Raw genomic sequence first — 22,185 nt, forward strand, 5'->3', positions numbered from 1 at the left:
ATCAAGAGTATATAGTATTTCAGAAGATGGAACTCAAGAGAATGAGCCAAGATTTTGAATTTTATTTTGTTCACTGGCTACACTTTCATAAATCAGGAGCCCCCAGGTCATTGGTTCATGGATGTTACTACTGAAATACTCCTTATAGGAGATAGGGTATGAGGGCATAGTCCAAGATGTCAGCTTGTAATTTCTTTGAAGTCGTATGTTTTATCTTTAATATTATTTTGATTTTGTTTGTGAATATATACAACAGAACCTTTTAAGATTAGAAAAATTTTAAACTTATTTCCAAATCCTTGAATAAAATTGATAAGCCAGGAGGATGCTAGGGTTCCCCAGATTGAGAAGCAATGACCATGGTAAAAAGAGTTTTAAAACTTCACATTACTAATTCAAGACAGCCTCTTGAATATAGTAACTAATAGCACTTTAGTCTGACAAGTTATTTCTCCTGTTTTATTAGAAATCTATATTAGATGTTTGAATGTGCTTTAAAATTCTTTAGTACCATGCTGAAACGTGTTGGTAGATAGCTGCTCAGGGTTCTGGCTTGGAGACCAAAATCATGTTGAGTGTTGTTGAGATCCGAAGAGCATTAAACATTGAGTCCTGTGCTATCAATAGCAGTGCATACTCCTTGCCCTTAGAGAACTCCCATTTTAAAAGATCAAAATTTAAAACAAAACAAACAAAAAAAAAAACCCTGATATATGACCAAGCCCTCTAGCAACATAGAGATAAATTTCAAAGAAGAAAATACTGGAGATGTATTTTTGGACACATGGGCATACAAAGAAGTGGGAACACACTGCCTAGTTACTGCCATTTGTCTGTCTGCCAGGAAGAATGGCAGATTCCTGAAGAGGGAAAGATTCAGACAAGACCCTTTCTTTAGTCCCAATCACTGGTTTTAACAAATGTGAATTATTAAAATATGATGGGCAAAAAGAGTGAATCATAGATTTAAACGATCTTCTTCAGCACCAGTATTGTATGTTACAAATCATAATTTCTAAATCCAGATTTATTTTGTTGTGTTTTTAACTGTTTCTAAACTAACTGTATATAAAATTTGTCTCTTTTTAAAAAGATTGTATTTTTAAATAAACCTTTTTTGTAGAAAATGTTATTGAAATGTTCATCTTTATTCTCCTTCTAAGTCTTAAGTCTGCTGAGACACCAAATGAAACCATTTGCAGATTTTAAATGGGAATGGCTAGAGGCAGCTGTGGTGTGTTCAGGTACAGTAATGGGTTTCTTCTACTTAAAAAATCAGAAGGGCTGTGCCCTCAGCACACAAATTAAGTCTAACACATTCCATATTTATTCCTTCAGTGTAGGTCATAATTGCCCCCCACTTTTAGAGTATACAAACGAGAGGTTCTTTTGCATCATAAAAGGAGTCTCAAGATCATGTTGCTGTTGGACTTAAGTGGTTACCATCTGACACCTTTTCCTTGCTGCGACATTTTTGTCACCCTCAGGACAGACTTCCTTTTTAGCAACTAGAATAAAAGTGATGCTTTAGTGAAAGGTTTAATCGAATGGATGCTTAAATATTGAAGCACAGCTGGGAATATTTTGTCCTAAGTAAGAAGCCAGTTTAAGATAAGGAACAAGAAGTAGCATCAAACAGGCACTTTTCTAAGCAGAAAAGTAGAGAGTGATTCTTGAGGGTGCACTGTGGGGCTGATTGGTGTCCTCAGCATGTTTATAAATTACTTGGTAGAGAACACTGACAGTGACAACCATAAGGATTACAACACTAATCACAACTGCAGAGGCTCTCCTTGAAGAACAATGTTTCTCTGAGTGTGAACTGAGAATCATCTACATCAGAGGCACGTGGGGATGGCGTCTCTTATGAGATATGGAATTGAGTAGTTGAGAGATCCATGATGACTTCGGGTATAGGGAAGAGAAGTGTGAAGTGGCATCCAGGTCAACATACCAAATCAGTAGTATTAAATGTTGGTCTCAGAGTAAGACGTAGGGAGCACTAATGCCATATTGTATCACAGATGTGTATTCTTCACATTTTAATATCTGAAATGGGGCTATATTTTAAAATCAATGATAATGTCATAGTTTAGTTGGCAGCATTCATTGTTAGTGGATCATAGAACAATTGAAACAGTATAAACAAGGCCTTGCAGAAGAAGAGCTACAGTGAAAGGAAGATCTCTATCACAGCACTTGGTTTAAATTCATCTTATCAAATGTTTATTTGACCAATGGGTAAATTAAATGAATGAACAAACAAAAGATTGCAATGAAACATATCTTTAATTACATATATATTTATACCTTGCATGTATATGTTGTTGTTAGGTGCCGTCCAGTCGGTCCTGACTCATAGTGACCCTATAGGAGAGTAGAACTGTCCCATAGGGTTTCCAAGGAGCAGCCGGTAGATTTGAACTGCCGACCTCTTGGTTAGCAGCCGAGCTCTTAACCACTACCCACCAGGGCATGTGTATAGTCACTAATAATTGTGGAAACAACTTTCAAATCACAGACTTGGAATCAGAGCCCTTAGAGTGACTCTTTTTAATGACATAAGTGAAAGATATCACTCCTCTGCTTGTACAGCTCCTTATAACTCAGTAGCTGTCTTCAAATGAATTTTTAGTTCCCACCTGTCACTCCCCAACCTCCAGCATTTGGAATCTGGGGGCTAGCTCAAATCTCAAACATTTTTTGAGTACATGTTCTAGTACAGTGCCGTCTAATAGAAATATGTGAGCCATATATGTAATTTTAAATTTTCTAATAGCCACATTAAAAAGCATGAAATTAATTTCAATATTTTTTATCTAACATAGCCAAAAATTCTTTCAACATATGGCCAATTATTTAAAAATTTAATATTTTACTATTTCTCATTCTAAGTCTTCAAAATCTGGTATTTTTCACTGAGCACATCTCAATTTGGATGCTAAATTTTTATCCGAAATAGTTGCTGTTTCACAAACAGATTTACAAGCCCAAGTTGTTCCAAACCTGCTTAAAAGTCTCCTTATAACTGAATCTAGTATAAATTTTTTAATTAAAGTAAACATTAAAAATTAAGTACCTCAGTCCCACTAGCCACATTTTAAGTCTCAATAGCGACACGTGGCTAGTGGCTACCATGTTGCTCAGTGCAGTTGTAGCACCATCTTTACACAAGAGTGGCTCAGATACTCAGTTTTATTGCCCTGTCTTCTGAAAGGCACCCTAAGGTTCGAAATACTCACGTCTCATGTAAAGAATATCAGTGTTTATATTTTTCTATGCTACATTGTTGAGTAGTTTCCTCAGGTCTATTTACCTGTTCTTAGTGTCTGATGCTTTTCTTATGGTTTCTATATAGTCATTTATGCCTTTAATCATTTTAGACAATTTATATTATACTTTAAGATTGTTATTATTCAAGTTCTTGAGCTGAAAATCCCAGTGTTTATTGTGTCTATTAACTCTACCTCATGGTAGATCATTTCCTTCTGAGCTGTACTTTTTATTATGAGCTCATCTTAAGTGGGTTGTGTTTTTCTGAGGAAATCCTTTGCAGCCTGGGTTGGTGAAGAGTCCCTTCTGAATGGTTTGCATTTGCTCCTGCCATGCACCCCTGAGGTCTCACTCCCTAGAACCAGTTTTTTATCCTAATTACTCAGCTTTTGGGTTTCCTCATCATGTGATTAGTGTAAGTTCAACTCCTTGCACAGGCCTGAGGTTTCTATTTCTCACAAGAAACTTACTTTCACCCAGACTTAAGCAGAGATTAACTTCCTTGTGCGGGTGAGTGTGAATTTTTTAGGCCTCTCTTTCACCGAGGTGGCCTTCCACGGGTCCCACTCTGGAAGCGGGGTCTCAGTCCCAACTCGTTCCCCCAACACTGGTGCTTTCTGTAGTGTTCTACGCCCCTACAGCTAAATTCCTAGCACTCCTGCAGCGTAGGTTCCTGCTCTGCCTCTCTGGCTTAGGCTCCACCTAGGCTTTTGTGTCTGAAGATTTTTCTTTCTTGGGGATTCAGATATACAGATACACACATACATACATACACACATTGCTGTTGTGTGCCATCAAGTCAATTCTGACTCATGGCAACTGTAAGTCAGAGAGTAGAACTCCCCATAGGTCTTCCTAGGCTGTAATCTTTACTGGAGCAGATCGCCAGCTCTTTTCTCTCGCAGAGCCTCTGGTGGGTTCCAACTGCCGACCTTTCAGCAGCCAACCATTTAACCACTGCATCACCAGGGCTCCTTACATATACATACATCTATATATATATACACACACATAGATACATACATCCATATATATGTATATATACACACATATACATACATCCATATATATGTATATATACACACACAGCTACATATTTACACAAATACACATATACATACATATGGAAATATCTTACTGGATATATGTATCATTATATATAATATAGTATTGTTTAGATATTGCCACTCTGCTGGAACAATCTAAAGACACAGAAGTATAAACTAGTGCAGTCCATGCAACCTTCACTCTGTTTTTAGAACCATCTGAGTTTAAGTATTTTACCCTAAAAGGCACTTTTCCCAAGGACACTTCACTTAATGACTAGAGAGCCATCATGATGGATTCACCTTTTATCTGGGCTTTTTCTTCTGAATAAGCACATCATTTAGATTCTTCTGAATTTATCCTAAGGCTTCCTCTTATACAAATCATCCTACCACTGTCTAAGCCTTATCTAATCACAAAAAGTCTTGAGATAGTCAAGCTAGAATAAACCTTAGAAATCAATTATTCTAATCCAAAATAAGCAAATAGGCCAAGAAAGGTGAGGACTTGCTTGGTGTCACAGAGCTAGTTAGCAGTAGCATCAGGATGTCCCTATTCCTTGCACCCTGCCTCCTCTACATACCGCCACTTAATTGTGTACATTTCAAACTGTCAGATTCGTGTCGAAATCTTTGTGGCTCTCTTGGAGTTAGGTATTTCAAAAGAAACACTCAGCTATTTAGGCAGTGTTTATTTCGTCCTTTTGTAATACAGAACCTGTACCTTAAAATGTTGTTATGTTCCTTTCCACTAGAGTTGGGCCCCCATTGCTTTCTCTCTCATCATGGTACCTACAGGGGGCTTTATTGGTTCACACTTCGGTCAAACAGTCTTGAGAAAGCAATACCTTTTCTAGCTTGTTTTTATTTTAAACAACTATGTCCTTATTGCCCATTTTGTGCTATGAAAACAATGTGGCTGTAATCATTGTTGTAGAAGTACTAGCCTCTATACTTGGCAGCCCTGGTGGCTCAGTGGTTAAGAGCTTGGCAGCTAACCAAAAGGTCAGCAGCTTGAATCCACCAGCCACTCCTTGGAAACCCTGTGGGGCAGTTCTACTCTGTCCCATAGGGTTGCTATGAGTCGGAATCGACTCGACAGCAAAGGGTTTGGTTTGGTTTGTTTTATACTTGGCAGAAATAGCCTCACATCATGACACCTTCCTTCTCTCATAAACTGAAAAAAAAAATTCTCCATGTAACTAAGAATTATGGTTTTATATACCGACTCTAAAAAGTTTGCCAGGAATTGGCCAGAAGAAAGGACAATGAGCAATGAGAAAAGAAGACTGAGATTTAATGCCCTAGGACTTAGATAGCTTCTAATAATAACTGAGCTTTCAACCTTCTGGCTCTCAAATCAAGGTCAAGAAAGATCTCCAGGTTAGCATCCTTTAATCAGGAATGGGGACTACCACATGCAGTGCAAAAAAAGCAACCACGTCAAGAAAATGACAAATTCTGCCTAAGTTTAAATTAAAATGAAAGACAGTGGTCTATCTAAATTCCAAAGCTATTATTAATGTCGGAAAAAACTTCAATAACAAATGATGATGAAATAATTTCACAGAAAAATCCTACGTGATATAGCTTTCTTTATTCATATTCAACAACTATTTATTGAGCACCTTTTATCCAGCATGCTCCATGCAAGGCCTGGGATTACAGACATGGCCCTTACCCTCATGGAGCTTACCATCTGCTAGTAAAGACAGACATTATACAAGCAGATATATTAAAGTTCAAGGAGTGTGGAGATAGGGAGAATAGAAGGCATTCTGGAGACACATAGCTGAGGGCCTTAAATAGGGGAGTACCTTAGTGTCTTAGGCTGGGTTCTCCAGAGAAGTAGAACCAGTGAAGTGTATATATATATATATATGGAGAGAGATTTATCTCAATGAAATGGCTCACATGGTTGTAGAGGCTGGCAAGTCCCAAGTGGATCAGGCATCAGGCTGGAGGCTTCTCCTGACTCACATAGCTGCAGGGGCTGATGAACCCAAGATTGGCGGGTCAGACAGTGAGCCGCTGGCTCACGGACTGTGGAGGCTGGCAAATCCCAAGATCAGCAGGTAAGATGGCAGACTGCTAGCTCACAGACTTTGGAGGCCAATGAATCCCAAGATTGGCAGGCTGCTGGCTCAAGTCCCAAGAACCGGAGGTCAGATGATAATGAGCCAGATGCAGGATCCAGAGCAAGTGAGTGAGCTTTGCCAGAATGTCCATATATATTGGATGCAAGCTACACCCCCAAGGAAACTCCCCTTACAACTGATCACATCATGGAGGACGACTTCATCATTACCTAACTGCCAGACTACATGTTACATAACTGCCAAACCACTGAGAATCAAGGCCCAGCCACATTGAGGAAACAATATTTGACCTGACATCAAGTCATTGAGAAATAATATTTTCTTGTACAGATAATTAATAGCTTAATTTATTACTACATAATTGTGATTTCTCAGTAATGTCATAGAACCCACTTGGAGCCTTATTTATTATATATACCTACCTGGGGTGATATTCAAATTATCCAGTGACCAGTAAGGCAGGGACACAGACAAGTTAGAAAAGAAGCTAACCACAGTGCTGTGGCTGGGTCCTGGAGGCCACTTGTTGGGTGTGAATTAACCCTTTAATTACCCAATTATGCGGAGGTTCAGGGGTCCTGTGGGAGGGGCTACAGAGGAGGGGGACCACTGGAGAACTCAGGACCACAGCCACTTACCAACCACTGTAGTTCTACCAGTACATACTGATTGGTTATCAACTATATAGATACGTGGCTTCTCTACTGAAATAGTGCAGATTAGAATTCAAACTTAAAAGAAAAAGTAATCTCTTATTATTTCAAACAATTTCACTGCACAAAATCCATCACTAAGAAAAATTTACAATATTTTATATGAGAAGACTACAGAGTTGTAGCTTTACAAAACATTCGTTTTAAGAAGTGTAAATTTTCCATACACTTCTAAACATAAAGTTTGACAACATTAATTTTCCATATACTTCTAAACATAAACTTTGACAACATTAAGCATTCTTGATACATTTTTCTTAAGGACAGAAATACAATAAAACTTAAATTTAAAATTTCAATAATCTTTCCATTTAGGCAGCTTAATTTATATTGGATATTTGTGTTATAATTTCATGTGATAAGTGAAGTTCAAATATCTCTTTGAATATAAACAAAAGGGAAGCCATTTTAGCATAAGGTTAAATGTATTACTGAATTCACAAAGTACCACCAACTGGCTAGCTGCAAAAAGAATTATGTTATTGCTTAGTAGACAAACATAAATTTATCTCCAACAAAAAGAACAATTACATTAATTGAGTTTGGGGATACTCTTTTATTGTCAAGCATGATATCTGACTAATTGAGGTCTTCATTTTTAAACCGGCAAAATATGATTAAGTCTGGCTTCCTGGCATTAAATCCAAGTTTTGCAAAATCCAAACATAATATTTAGTAAATGCAAGTCCTGTATTTACTAAAAGATCTTGTAACCAAGGCAGAAAGGCTTATATGAATAACTGATTTGGACCAAACACTGTAAATTCATGAATTTGTTCTTGTTCCACCCTGATATAAATATTAGTGGACCTTCAGTCAATTCTAACAAAAGTTTGTTCATTTCTTCCTGGCTCTATTCATTTGAACACGTCAAACAGTTACAAATATTTATAAGATAACCTATTGCAATGGAATCAAATACAATCACTCTAAGAAAAGGTGTAATTGTTTTTGATTTTTATCTCAAAGTATGACTAAGAGTTGGAAAGCAATTTCAGAGTTTTGCTGTGCTAAAAGGTGACTTCTGAATATCTTACTCCCTCCTATGTCCTTCACCTAAAAAAGAAAAATTTTAGTTATCATTTGCTAAGAGTGTTATTAAATTTGAATTTTCAGAAATATCTATGAACACTACTCTGGTTCTAGTTAATTAAGAAGATGTCTGTCACAGATATTTATATCTTAGCTCATTTATCTGCAGGTCAAAGAGTAGATTGTGCCTTTTCTAAAACCTAGGGGAAAATGCCAAGTATCAGGATGAACCAGAGTGCAAGAGACCCTTCCAGGCCTTGCAAGAGCTTTTCTGGCAGCCTAAATATATTGACAGAGGAGTTGTTGGGTCCCATATTTCTTCAGTAATCCTACATTTGGCAGGCATATTTTAATTAAGTAGATTGTTTAAATTAAGCAAACCTCCATGCTACAAAATGATTCCAACTCCAACAGATGTATAGGTCTAGTCTAAGCATATTTGTAGATTTCTACCCTCTGTTACAAATAAAATCCAAAAAACCAAACTCGTTGCCACTGAGTTGATTCTGACTCACAGTGACGCTATAGGCCAGAGTAGAACTGCTCCAAAGGGTTTCCAAGGAGCAGCTGGTGGATTTGAACTGCTGACCTTTTGGTTAGCAGCTGAGCTCTTAACCACTGCACCACCAGGGCTTCCTTTTACAAATAGGAAGGCAAAAATGTGTACTTCGTATGCAGCATCTTACATAAAGGTACAGAGGTAACACTGTGGAGGGACCGAGCATGGGTTTTAGGATCTGACAAAAATTAGGATTCCTGCTCCACCATCTACTAGTTGAGTAAGTAGACTAAGTTATTTAAACTCTCCACCACCTGTCCGTCAGTTGGTCATACTGTGGTGGCTTGCATGTTGCTATGATGCTGGAAGCTATGTCACTGGTATTTCAAATACCAGCAGGGTCACCGATGGTGGACAGGTTTCAGAGGAGCTTCCAGACTAAGACAGACTAGGAAGCAAGACCTGGCAATCTACTTCCAAAAATTAGCCACTGAAAACCTTATGAATCACAACAGAATGTTATCCGATACAGTGCAGGAAGATGAGCCCTCTAGGTTGGAAGGCACTACACAATGGCCACAACAATGGACTCAAACACAGCAAAGATCATGAAAATGGCGCATGACTGGGCAACATTTTGTTCTGTTATACATAAAGTCACCGTGAGTAGGATCTGACTCAATGGCAAATACCAACAATTTAACCTCTCAGAGTTTCCTTACCTGTATAATAAGGGAAAATTATTGCAGAGTTGTTGTCAGAATTAGGAATAATCTATGCAACCCACCTGGCACATAGGCGCTCAATAGATAGTAGCAATTGATTTTGTTTGTTTTTTGTATTTTGTTTGTGTTGCTTTTGTGGTGGTTGTGGTGGTGATGGTCGTTGTTTCGCCTGTTCCTCACAGGGGGCTTTGGGAGACCTTTTTTTCTCACGGCCTACAAGAGTGCTTCTCCACAGCAGGCAATTTTGCCCCCTTAGCAGCATTTGGCAATGTCTGGAGACATTTTTGGTTGTCACAACTGAGATGAGGGAGGTGCTATTGGCATCTAGTGAGTAGAGGCCAGGGACACTGCTTAACATCCTACAATGCACAGGACAGCCTCCACAACAAAGAATTATGTAACCCAAAATATCAGTAGTGCCAAGGCTAAGAAACCCTGGCCTACACAAAAGCATAATAAGTTCTAAAGGCAGGGAAACCATAGCAACAGTCAGAATAGCCATCATAAATTTCCAACTATCCATGAAGGGAATGAAGGACAGTAGTAGAAATAAGCATAAAATAAATAAAAACGACTATTGAACAAGCTGCCTAGTAGGTGGGTGTGGGTGTTTGAGATTTATTTGAGTTTGCCTTTTTTTTTTTAACAGTACCCCCATTCTTGCTTCAGATATATATATATGTAATGTACGTATATATGTGTGTGTCTGTGTGTGTATATATATATGTGTGTATATATATATATATATATATTATTATTATTTTTTTTTTTTAACAGTAAAATCTGCGAAAGCCAGAATCTGTGTAAGGCAGAAACCTGTCAGAGAAGACTTCTACTAACAGTGATAAAAAAGAGGTAAGATGGCACCCTGTCAAAGGTGGAAAACCCGCAAGACCCAGAAAAATAAGGCAACTCCATTGAGTTCCCGCTCTTACAGGTTTCACTGTATATAGTGTGAAGGAGTCAATGTTCCACACAACCAATCTGTTTAACTCTCCCTATATGAAGAAGGATTTTGGTAATGCTATCAATCTTCAATTCCATGAATTAAGAATCTTGATATGGGTGTGTACACATCCAAAGCCTTATCAAACCGTACATTTAATTAGTACACCTTGCATGTTTTAGTGTATAAAAAAACCAAACTCATTGCCATCGAGTCGATTCCGACTCACAGCGACCCTATAGGACAGAGTAGAAGTGCTCCATAGAGTTTCCAAGAAGCGCATGGTGGATACGAACTGCTGACCTTTTGGTTAGCAGCCGTAACTCTTAACCACTATGCCACCAGGGTTTCCGTTTTAGTGTATAAAAAGGTTTAGTTTATAAAAAGTTTTACTGTACGCCTACTCCTCACTTACCGACTATCTCGTTATCCGACATTTCGCATTTACAACAATAGTAAAAAATCTACTATCCGATTATTTTGTGCATTAACGACATACAACTGGCAGTAACGAACGCCGAGATATGAGTCGAGAGTAATGCTGGCTGTGATAGTTAAGGTTATGTGTCAGCTTGGGTGGGCCATGATTCTCAGTGGTTTCGCAGTTATGTAATGACATAATTTGCAGTTATGTAATGATGTAATTTGGCAGTTATGTAATGATGTTGTCATCCTCCATTTTGTGATCTGATGTGGTCATCCTCCATTTTCGCATAATGCCTATTTTCGCCTTATGACCTGGTCTTTGGACCCTAACCATGTCGATAAGTGAGGTGTGGGTATATATAATTTACTGTATAAGCTTTTTATTTAAACAAACAAACAAAAAGAACATGTGATATAATCCAAACAGGAACTGGGCTAAAGTTAACATTGCTTTTGAGATTACACCATGCAAACTAAAAGTAGAAACCATTTTAGAGTTTTTATGGATCCTGCCATACTTTTAAAATATCTATGTACATTGAAAGCAACTGAACTGCTCTCTAAAACCATACTTATTCAAGCTGGTTCTCTCAGCTCAATGACTTTTATTAGTGTACTGTGCTTTAAAATAAAAATATCATTTATATTTTCAAAAATCATCAATATTAATTCAGAAAGTCTTATTCCCTTTTGAACCCAGGTTAGTGAGACCATCCTATTTATAATACATTTTGGCTTCTCATTTGAAGAATGAAATTTTTAAACCACTACAAAAAATAAAGCACCAGTCCAGAGAATGTCTGGGGTGGAGGTATGTAAAAAATGGGGAGAAGGAATAAAATCTAGTAATAAGAAGAATTCTACTCCCTCCCAAAATTTTTTTGAATAAAAATGTACATATAGTTTCCATGTTCTCTCAGGATATAAAAAGAATGCTGGAAAATATATTTAATTTTAATAAGGCAATACTTTTTTTAATAGGAGCCCTGGTGGTGCAGTGGTTAAGCACTTGGCTGCTAATTGAAAGGTTAGTGGCTCAAATCCACCATCTGCTCCGTGGGAGAAAAATGTGGCAGTCTGCTCCTGTAAAGATTATAGCCTTGGAAACCCAATGGGGCAGTTTTACTCTGTCCTATAGGGTCACTATGAGTCAAAATTGACTTGATGGCAATGGATTAATACTTTTTGTTTTTATACTACTTAGTTAATTTATTTGAACTAGGATTTTTTAAAATCATTCTTAAGGGTAAATGTCTAATCCTTGTTGTTGTTGGGTACTACTGAATCTATTTCGACTCATAGCGACCCCATGTGACAGAGTAGAACTACTCCGTAGGATTTTCTTGCCTGTAATCTTTACAGAAGCAGATTGCCAGCTCTTTCTCCTAGGGAGCCACTGGATGGGTTCCAACTGCCAAACTTTCAGTTTAGTTAGCAGCTAAGCGCTTAACCGTTTGTGCCACCAGCTCTCCTTTTCTAATCCTTAGGCACTTAGAAATGATAGATATCATTTGAACTATTGAGAACCCTCACACTGTGTTTAAACAAAAAATGCAAAAGGGTTGATACAACTGAAACACTGTATAAACATCCCAGGAAAACAAGGGGCTGTGGTCCTCAGACTACAAGCTCATTACTGATACCAACTGGCAGTAAAGAAAAACTCACTCAATATTTAGGATAGTATATTTAAAAAAAAAAAAAAAAGATTTTACAGCATGGACAAGTCTGTGGTTGGGAAATCAGGACTGAAGTCAGAAGAGGCAACAGTGAAGACACCTGAATTCTGCTTTGTGCTTAGTTTCATAGGAACAGAAGGGGATTTATGGCTGAGCATGAAAAGAATCTTGAGTTGAAGCTCTTGATAGTCTAGTGTTTTGAATTCAGGGGCAGAATTTGGTGTGTCTGAGTCCCCAGAGGCCAGAATCAGCGGTTCTTATGAAGCCACATGAGCCTCAGCAAAGGCTGGTGAGGGATGATTGAAATCCACACTGTTGTAAAGGGTATTGGACACAGAAAACCCTTGAAAGAGCTGAGATAAAGTCAAATGAAAAGGAAGCCCTATTTTTAAACAGTGGGAAATTTAAGAATCTCATCAACCTAGTCAAAACTGAAAACGTATACAGTTTCTTTTTAAAGTTGGTGAATTCATGGATTATAGATACATAATAAATGTTAGGGAAAACTGGAATGAACTAACGTATAAACCTTTCAAAATAGGAAAATATCTTTCTCAATCTATGTCATTGTTCTCAAGGCTATGGTTCCCTGGGGATCTCCATTTAAATCAGTTCACCAAAGGCAAGACCTTCATGGTGTTTACAGCAAACATTAAAAATATGCCACTAGTTATCAAGGATGCAATTTTTCAACAAGTATTCCATCTGCATCATTTCCTTTCACTTATAATTACCTAACATGGTGAAACAATTTCCAAGAATGTTTAAAGCTAGTACATCCAAATTTAAAGGCCATGCTTGTCCTATATGAGCTAATTTTTATGTAGAAATAATTACATTGTACTATAACTATAAAGGACAAGCATCCCTACTCTGTCAGAGGCAAAAAGGCAAAGAGCCCAGGTCTGGCTGGATGGAGGTTGACTCCTGTGGCAATTCCTATACTCATCCCATTACCAAGTATTTACTGTGTCCCTACCACCTATCAGGTACCAGGCTACACGCACTACAAGGCAATAACACAATCTCTGCCTCGAGATGGTAACAGGCTAGTGGGAGACCACAACAGTAAACAAGTAGAATCATAGACATGCTCCATTCTGCAAATATTTTCTTGAGTTCTTGAGGAGGTCCCATAACCTATTTCCATCTTGTATTCACCCAACTCAGGGTATAACAGCTACTGGCATTGAAAATGTCTCTTTTCAGGAAGAGCTGAGGCTTAGATAAGTCTTTGTAACTGTGAAAAAGCCTGAAATCCTTCAGTTCTAACTCTTTGAGGAGACTGTACCAGAAACGCACGACATTGCTGTCACTGCCACTGACCTCGAACCCGGGCCAGTGGAGATGTATCTCAAAGATGAGCTGTCCAATCTGCTCAAGGACATTTTCCAGAATAAGATTTTCTAAAACTTTCCATTCTGCACTTTCCAGGTCAGCCTTGAGAACATCAATCTGTAACAAAGAGATGAAATGAGATTAGAAGATTTGATAAATCGCTGTTAAAAATACCATCTTGATATCAGGAGCCTCACTTTTTAACTACCTTCCAAGGAACCAAAATTTTTTAAATTTTAGAGTTAGAGATCTTTTTTAAATGACCATTTATGCCATGAACTTCTAACCTCACTCCACACCAAATGTTAATATCCAAATAATGGAAAGCGAGGCAGAGATCAATGCTAGTCAGAAGAATGAACAAGTCTGTCTTGAAAGAAATACAGCCAGATTGCTCCTTGGAAGGGAGGATGGCAACACTTTGCCTCATGTACTTTGGACATGTTATCAAGAGGGAGCAGTCCCTGGAGAAGGACATCATGCTTGGTGAAGTACAGGGTCAGTGAAAAAGAGGAAGACCCTTGATGAGATGTATTGACACAGCAGCTTCAACAATGGGCTCAACCATAACAACAATTGTGAGGATGGCAAAGGACTGGGCCGTGTTTTGTTCTGTAGTACACAGAGTCACTATGAGTCAGAACTGACTCAACAGCATCTAACAACAACAGGCAGAAATCATAATGTATCCTCTTGCTTTCTGCCCAATGGGAATGGGTGACTAAGAAGGAGAAGCTGGAGCATGTGTATCATGGAGCTCCGTACTCACAGACTTTCCCCACAACCTGCACGCTGCTTCAAGGAACCCAGCCAAATCCTGACAGAAGAGCAACTGCAGGACTTTTCCCCCTCCAATTTCATTAGCACTGGAAGCCAAGGAAACAGGCATCTGAGTACTGGACTTAAAAGAAATTGATATTATAATTCCATGATTTCTTTAAAACATATTGTTGTTAGTTGCCATCAAGTCAGTCATAGCGACCCCATGTACCATCTTCACGGTCACTGGTATGCTTGAGTCCACTGTTGTAGCCACTGTGTATTTTGAGTGCCTTCCAATCTTGGAAACTCATCTTCCAGAGCTAATAGTGGACAATATTCTTTTATGATTTATGGGATTTTCATTGGCTAATTTTTGGAAGTAGATCACCAGGCCTTTCTTCTTAGTTTGGAAGCTCTGCTGAAATCTGTCCACCATGGGTGACCCTGCTGGTATTTGAAATACCAGTGGCATAGCTTCCAACATCACAGCAACACTTAAGCCACCACAGTACAACAAACTGACAGACTAGCAGTGGTTAAAACATATATAACAGAATACTCTCCTTAAAAAAAAAAAGCAACACCATACTGTGCAAAAAAAAAAAGAATACAAGTACATATCCCAAGTGAGATGGGAAACTGGAAGAAGAGCTGGATGTGAAAGAGATATTCTGTAATTAATCAAGTCATGAGAATCACCTTCTTTGTGCTGTTTTGCATAAAATCCATTAGAATGACAGAACCCAAATAATTCCAGAAAGCCATGAAAGCTAGTATTTACTAAGTGTTTGGGAGCCCCGGTGGCACAGTGGTTAAGAGCTCAGGCTGTTAACCAAAAGACTGGCAGTTCAAATCCACCATCTGCTCCTTGGAAATCCTATGGAGGCGGTTTTACTCTGTCCCATAGGGTCGCTATGAGTTGGAATCAACTTGACAGCACCTGGTTTGGTTTTTTTGAATATATACCTTGCACTGTGTTAAATGCTTCACCTTGCAATATCCATTTAACCCTCTCAATAATTCTGTGAAGGTGGCTCTGTTAAATATCCCAATTTAAAGATCAGGAAGCCAGACTGGGAGAATAATCAATCCCCAGACACACAGCTGGAAGGTCAGTGGTGAAACTTGAACCTAGCCTGTTTACAAAGTCCATGTTTCTTCCCCAATAAACAGCAAGAGCAAAAACGGTAACTCAGAGACCCTAAGAAGCTTTTGGTTTGGAAAATAAGGCGGTATCTGGAGAGTGAATGAGGGTCAATGAGTACAAATATTGTTAGCAATGTCACCATTTTATATTTGCAGAACAAGCTTCAGCTTAAAGAATTACTTTGTACATACATTATCTCAGCAAAGCATCCCAATAGGCAGACAGGGATTTGAAACAAATGAATTTTCTACTTCCAAAAAGTAGCGGGGGAAGTACCGGGAGGGGGGAAATTCCACCACACAAAACAAAGCTAACAGCATTTAGACATAGATTGGAGCAATTAGAATGGAGGGAATCACTGCAGAGGCAAAGGCTGTAGGCATGAGAGGTGACAGCAAAACTTTAAATAGCATTTTGGGAAGATTTCAACTGATGTCACCAATATCTTGCTCCATGAAGGTGAAATATCTTTGTTTAGAAGGATGGCTTAGCAACGAGACCTACGCTGCCTCAACTTCTCCTGACTTTCAGTGCATGTCTGTTTGATAAATTATTCATATGAGGCTGAGACTTGAGAAGCTCTGGATTAAGGCTATACCAACGGCCGCCTGGGGCACTGGGCTTAATGGGGCACCAAACTCAATACAAGTCAAAAAATTAATTTGACTAAAATATTATCAAAACAAACTAAATATCAAGTAGTTAACATAAGTTTCATATTTAAAAAAAAAAGTTTCCATTGAGTCCATTCTGACTCATGGAGACCCCATGTGTGTCAGAGTAGAACTGTGCTCCACAGGGTTTTCAATGGCTGATTTTTCAGAAGTACACTGCAAGACCTTTCTTCCAAGGCACCTCTGGGTAGACTCAAGCCTCTAACCTTTCAGTTAGCAGCTGATCAGGTTACTGTTTGTACCAACCAGGGACTCCATAAGTTTATATAGATGTGACCAAATGTGATGGTTAAGATTGTGTGTCAACTTGGCTGGGCCATAATTCTCAATGTTTATATGTGATCGCCCCCATGATGGAATCTTCTGTAAGTAGCCAATTAGATGAAAGGGAGTTTCCTTGCGGGTGTGGCCTGCATCTGAATATAAGCAGACATTTTGGCTTTTGCCTACTCTGGATCCTGCAGCTAGCTCCTGTTCATCTGACCTCCGGTTCTTGGGACTTGAGCTAGCAGCTTACCTGCCAATCTTGGGATTTGTTGATCTTCACAGCCTGTGAGCAAAAGTCCTGCTCTCCGACCTGCCCATCTTGGATTCGCCAGCCCCTGCAGCTACATAAATCAGGAGAAGTCTCTAACCTGATCCACGGACTTGGGACGTTCCAGACTCTACAACTGCATGAGCCATTTCCTTGACATAAATCTCTCTCTATATATATTTATACGCTTTACTGGTTTTTCTTCTCTAGAGAACCCAGCCTAAGACACCAAACTATGCCCCATGGTACAGTGGCTAGTAAGTAGGATTCAGAAAAACTCTGCTACAGAAAATACTCTCATATTTAAGAAACTAATTACTGCTTTAATCTCACATGAAAAGCTCACTACTATGCTAGAACGACTCCAGACAACTTACAAGGCTACATCGCAAGTAGGAGCCCTGTGAGAGAGTGGTGAATGCAACGTGGACAGAAGCGAGTGCCTCACAGGACCGCCACACCAGTCAGGCAGCAGAAGCTCTCAGGAAGTGTTAATTGACAAGGGTCTATGTATATTTTTATTATGTTATCTTTCTCAGTTTGTCAATTTGTTATTGGAAATAAAGTAAACAAGTAAGTAGACTCTTTTTCTGGTGCTATTACATTAAAAGGTGCCAATGCCCTCTGCCTTGAGGGGCAAAATTATCTTCATCGGGCCCTGATTTGAGGTTCTCAGTACCACAGAAATGGTCTTTGTGTGATTTCAGATTTGGGTGGAGGGTAAGATGTATGGAATTTAGATATAACTGCTCCAAGAAAACGGGCTTTGCCCAGACATTCTGACCCTGCTGGGAGATGCTTTTGTTCTCTTGCCTTGCATAATACCTCCTTGTGCACCAAGGAAGTTGTAATGGTAACAACTCCCAAATACTGAGAGGCCTTAGAGAAAGGTTAGATATCTATAAACCAGCTTATTGGTTCGACAGTTCTAAAATCAAAGAGATAAATTTAAAATAAAAAATAAAAAAACTTCTTCATGAAAGGAACTGAGCAAAGGCAGGTCCCATGTGAACACACACAAGGCTGCAATAATCCTTGTGAATGGGGCACCATGAATTAGCTCATTCTTTCCATCTCTGCTGACCTGGCACTTCCTTGGCTTTGTTTCTTCTTTGAAGTTGTAAACAGAATACTCCTGGATTAAGGGTAAGTAAGCTGCCAAAAGAAATACTTAATCAAAACTCACAAAATTGTCTAAATGGTACAGAAAATATCCCAAACTCAAAATCAGCATTTGTTGTGCCAATTTACACAGCCAAGAATTGCTTAGGTTTCTTATAGCTTTATTTTCACTATGGTTTTCTGTGAGTTTTCATATAAACACTGCACTTATATTTATGTTGAATTTGATTGATAAATCAAGGTATTAAAGGGATAGGGTAAAGTTAATCAGCCTAAAATTGACCTAAAAACTATATTGGTAAAGTATAGGGACTTATACTGTATATGTACACATGCACACGCCCACACACACACATATATACATATACATAAAGAGAGAGGGAGAGGGTCAGTCACTGGCAAAAGGTTGACAGTTCACACCTACCCAGAGGCACCTCGGAAGAAAGGCCTGGCAATCTTCTCCTGAAAGGTCTCAGCCATGAAAACTCTATGGAGCACAGTTCTACTCTGCAACACATGGGATCATCATGAGTCAGAACTGACTTGACAGCAACTGGTTTGGTTTTTGGTTTGGGTGCTGCAGACGGTTAAGCACTGGGCTACTAACCAAAAGGTTGATGGTTCGAAGCCACCAGCAGCACCTCAGGAAAGGCCTAGTGAGCTGTTTCTGAAAGGTCATAGCCATGAAAACCCTATGGAGTGCAGTTCTGCTCTGAAACACAGAGGGTTGCCATTGGTCAGAAGTCAGAATCGACTCGACAGCAACTGGTACAGTACGGTATATACACTGGATATTTCAGATAAAAGGAAAAGGATACACACACACACACACACACACCTGTCACATATATATGCTGAACATTTTTTTTAAATAAACTGTCAGTCAGAAGTTATGAGCCATTGGAAAAGAGCCAAATTATTAGGCTGAATCATAGCCAATAATGCTTCTTTGGAAATCCAATTCTCATTTACAAAATGCTGACCTATTCTAAAGGGCAAAAAGTACTTTCAAATATCCCCACACACATCCAGTCACTGAGAAGTCCCATTTCAATAAGCACTGGCTAGGCTGATCTGCACTGTGCAGCCTAGGGCTACCTGCATTCCGATCTGAGAGCACAGACAGCCAAAATGCTGTGAATAAAACATGGTTTTCTCTTTCAGTGTGCCTTTTCTATTAGCTGTGGCCATACATTTCAGAATGTTCCATTACCACAACTATTTTGTGAGTGTAATTTCCATTATTACTGCATAATGCACCCAATATCATTGTTATTATAAAGCACTAAGTATCTCTGAATAAGATACACCACTTTTAAGATTCTAATATCCAGTTTTCAACAACTATGGCACTGAAAATTATGCACATGATTATATTGGAATAATAAAGTGCCAACCCTAACACAGTTGAAAGGTTAAATCTGGTTTCTACAGAAAAACAACTACGGATTAACTCCCAGTAAGCTCTGGAATAAATGAAGACATTTTCTTGGGTGGAAGGGTATCAAAGAAGGTTGATGAATCAACCTATGTGGAATAATTTCAAAGGTATTAAAGGGGTTTCCCCTATCAAACGTTATTTCCTTTTCCTTGTATCTGAAATATCCAATACACTCTTTCACAGACATTTTGAAGAAATGAGAATTTAATTTTAACTGGATTAAGGTGTAGAGCTCTCTGGCAGCTTCCTCAGCCTGGGCACAAGTATATGTCCGTGCTCATCCACACAGAACTACAGAGATGGGAGGAAAGGGAAGGAAGGGGCATGGGTGACCAAGGCAGTTACCACAATAGGGCTTTGGTGACATAGTGTGCCAATTCCCAGGGTCAGTGCTTAGGAAAAGTGTCAAACCAGAGACACAAAGACCAGCAACTCTCAGCATCTGTGCAACGGTGGATTGTGACCTGTCAGCCCTTCCATCAGCAGACACTACCCAGGGCAAGTCAACAAGCCTCCAAGGCCAATTAAAACCTCCATTGTGAAACCCCTGGATGGCATTCCTTGGTCCTTCTCAGCCACACAGCCAGGCCCAGCAGCTGCAGTGTGTCTTTGGCACCCTCCCATTGCTTGTGCACATCCCTCTCTTTCCTTCCAGCCCTCCTTCAGCCACTCAACATCCTCATGCCAACAGCTCCCCACTCAACCTTTTCTTCTTTAAGGGGTCTCTCCAGGAGAGAGCCAGAATTCATTACACGCTGACTGGCTTTCAAGGGGGCCAAAAAGGGAAGCTGCAAGACCTCTTAAGGCCAAGGCCCAGGAGTCACACAGTATCACTTCCACTGCATTCTGTTGTTCAAAGCAAGTCTCAAGGCCAGCCCAGATTTAAGGAGGAAGCAAAATGCAGTCTAGCTCTTGAGGGGAGAAGTGGTATGCACATACGAGATGAAAGGAATTGTTCACCACCATCTTTGCAGATAACTGACCCCAGCGATTAAACGCAATACTGCATTATACAAATACATAAAGGAACTCCAGTATCACAGTAGTAATTACTGGACACAAGCTACACAACAGGAAAAATAAGTAATAAAACCTTTATTCATCAGAATAGAATATTCTTAAAGAAGGGACTTTAATGAAAACATAGCATTTGCCTTTAGATTTGGCTTTCCTTGGAAGTTGACAGAGAACCTCGGGATATCCAATGGATTAGCATGGCTAAGGAAACCCTGGTGGCATAGTGGTTTAAGAGCAATGGCTGCTAACCAAAAGGTCAGCAGTTTGAATCCACCAGGCGCTCCTTGGAAACCCTATGAGGCAGTTCTACTCTGTCCTATAGGGTCACTATTAGTCAGAATTGACTCAATGACAACGGGTTTGTTTTGTTTTGTTTTTTTTTAGGATGGCTAATAAAGAAAACACTTAAAAAGGGCAACTAAAGCAAATATTTGCAAGTCTTAGATATAAAGCAGTTATTTTTGCTATGCTCTATTTAGAGACAACCACCATCACCACACAGTTTTAAAATACATTCCTGTTAATGATTGGTTGTTCTTTTTTTAAGCCACTAAGCTTTGGGAGAGATTCATTATGTAGCCCTGGTGCTACAGTGGTTAAGCATTCAGTTGCTAACTGAAAGGTTGGGAGTTCGAACCCACCAGCCACTCTGCAGAAGAAAGATGTGGCAGTCTACTTCCATAAAGATTACAGCCTTGGAAATATTAGCCCAAGAGACATAAGGGCCACATAAACCAGAGACTCCATCAGTCTGAGACCAGAAGAACTAGATGGTGCCCAGCTACCACCAATGACTGCTCTGACAGGGAACACAACAGAGAGTCCCTGACGGAGTGGGAGAAAAGTGTGGAACAGAACTCAAATTCACATAAAAAGACCACACTTAATGGTCTGACAGAGACTAGAGGAACCCCTGAAGCCATGGCCCCCGGACACTATGTTAACCCAGAACTAAAACCATTCTCAAAGACCACTCTTCAGACAAAGATTAGACTGGACTATAAAACATAAAATAATACTCATGAAGAGGGTGCTTTTTAGTTCAAGCAGATACACGAGACCAAATGGGTGGCTCCTGTTCGGAGGCAGGATGAGAAGGCAAGAAGGGACAGGAGCTGGTTGGATGGACCCAGGAAACCCAGGGTGGAAAGGGCGAGTGTGCTGTCACATTGTAGAGATTGCAACTAGTGTTACATGACAATATGTGTATAAAATTTTGTACAACGGATTAACTTGAGCTGTAAACTTTTACCTAAAGTACAATAAAAGAAAAAAAAAAAGATTACAGCCCTGGAAATCCCATGCGGGCACTTCTACTCTGTTATTTAGGATCACTATGAATCAGAATCGACTCGACGGTAACGGGTTTGTTTTTTTGTGTATAGATTAGTAAAAAGAAAACGAATTAAAATACTCATAATCCAGTTGGAGTCCCTGAGTGGTGCATATGGTTAAGTGCTGAACTACTAACTAAAAGGTTGGTGGTTTGAATCCACTCAGAGGCACCTCGAAAGAAACACCTGGCGATCTACTTCTGAAAGAGCACAGCCATTGAAAACGTGAAGTACAGTTCTATCTGACACACATGAGGTCGCCATGAGTCACAATCAACTTGACAGCAACTGGTTTATAATCCAGTTAGCCCTTTCTGTGTTTCTTTCTAAACATTTTCTTTACAAGAAAAATACACAACATATAGATTATAGCACAC

At 39.2% G+C, this 22,185-nt stretch overlaps 1 protein-coding gene across 3 annotated transcripts in view; it reads right to left on the bottom strand.

Moving 5' to 3' along the window:
* Positions 1 to 13,320: 13,320 nt before the first annotated feature.
* METTL24 (methyltransferase like 24) overlaps positions 13,321 to 22,185 on the bottom strand; it is a 139,903-nt gene continuing 131,038 nt past the window's right edge. For all 3 annotated transcript variants that reach the window (XM_023727651.1, XM_023727652.1, XM_023727653.1), the window contains one exon: positions 13,321 to 13,893. In XM_023727651.1, the coding sequence (XP_023583419.1) occupies positions 13,579 to 13,893 (315 nt within the window). In that variant the 3' untranslated portion in view covers positions 13,321 to 13,578. The remainder of the gene's footprint in view (positions 13,894 to 22,185) is intronic.

The sequence above is a fragment of the Trichechus manatus genome, unplaced genomic scaffold, assembly GCF_000243295.1.
Source record: "Trichechus manatus latirostris isolate Lorelei unplaced genomic scaffold, TriManLat1.0 scaffold00017, whole genome shotgun sequence".
NCBI lineage: Eukaryota > Metazoa > Chordata > Mammalia > Sirenia > Trichechidae > Trichechus > Trichechus manatus.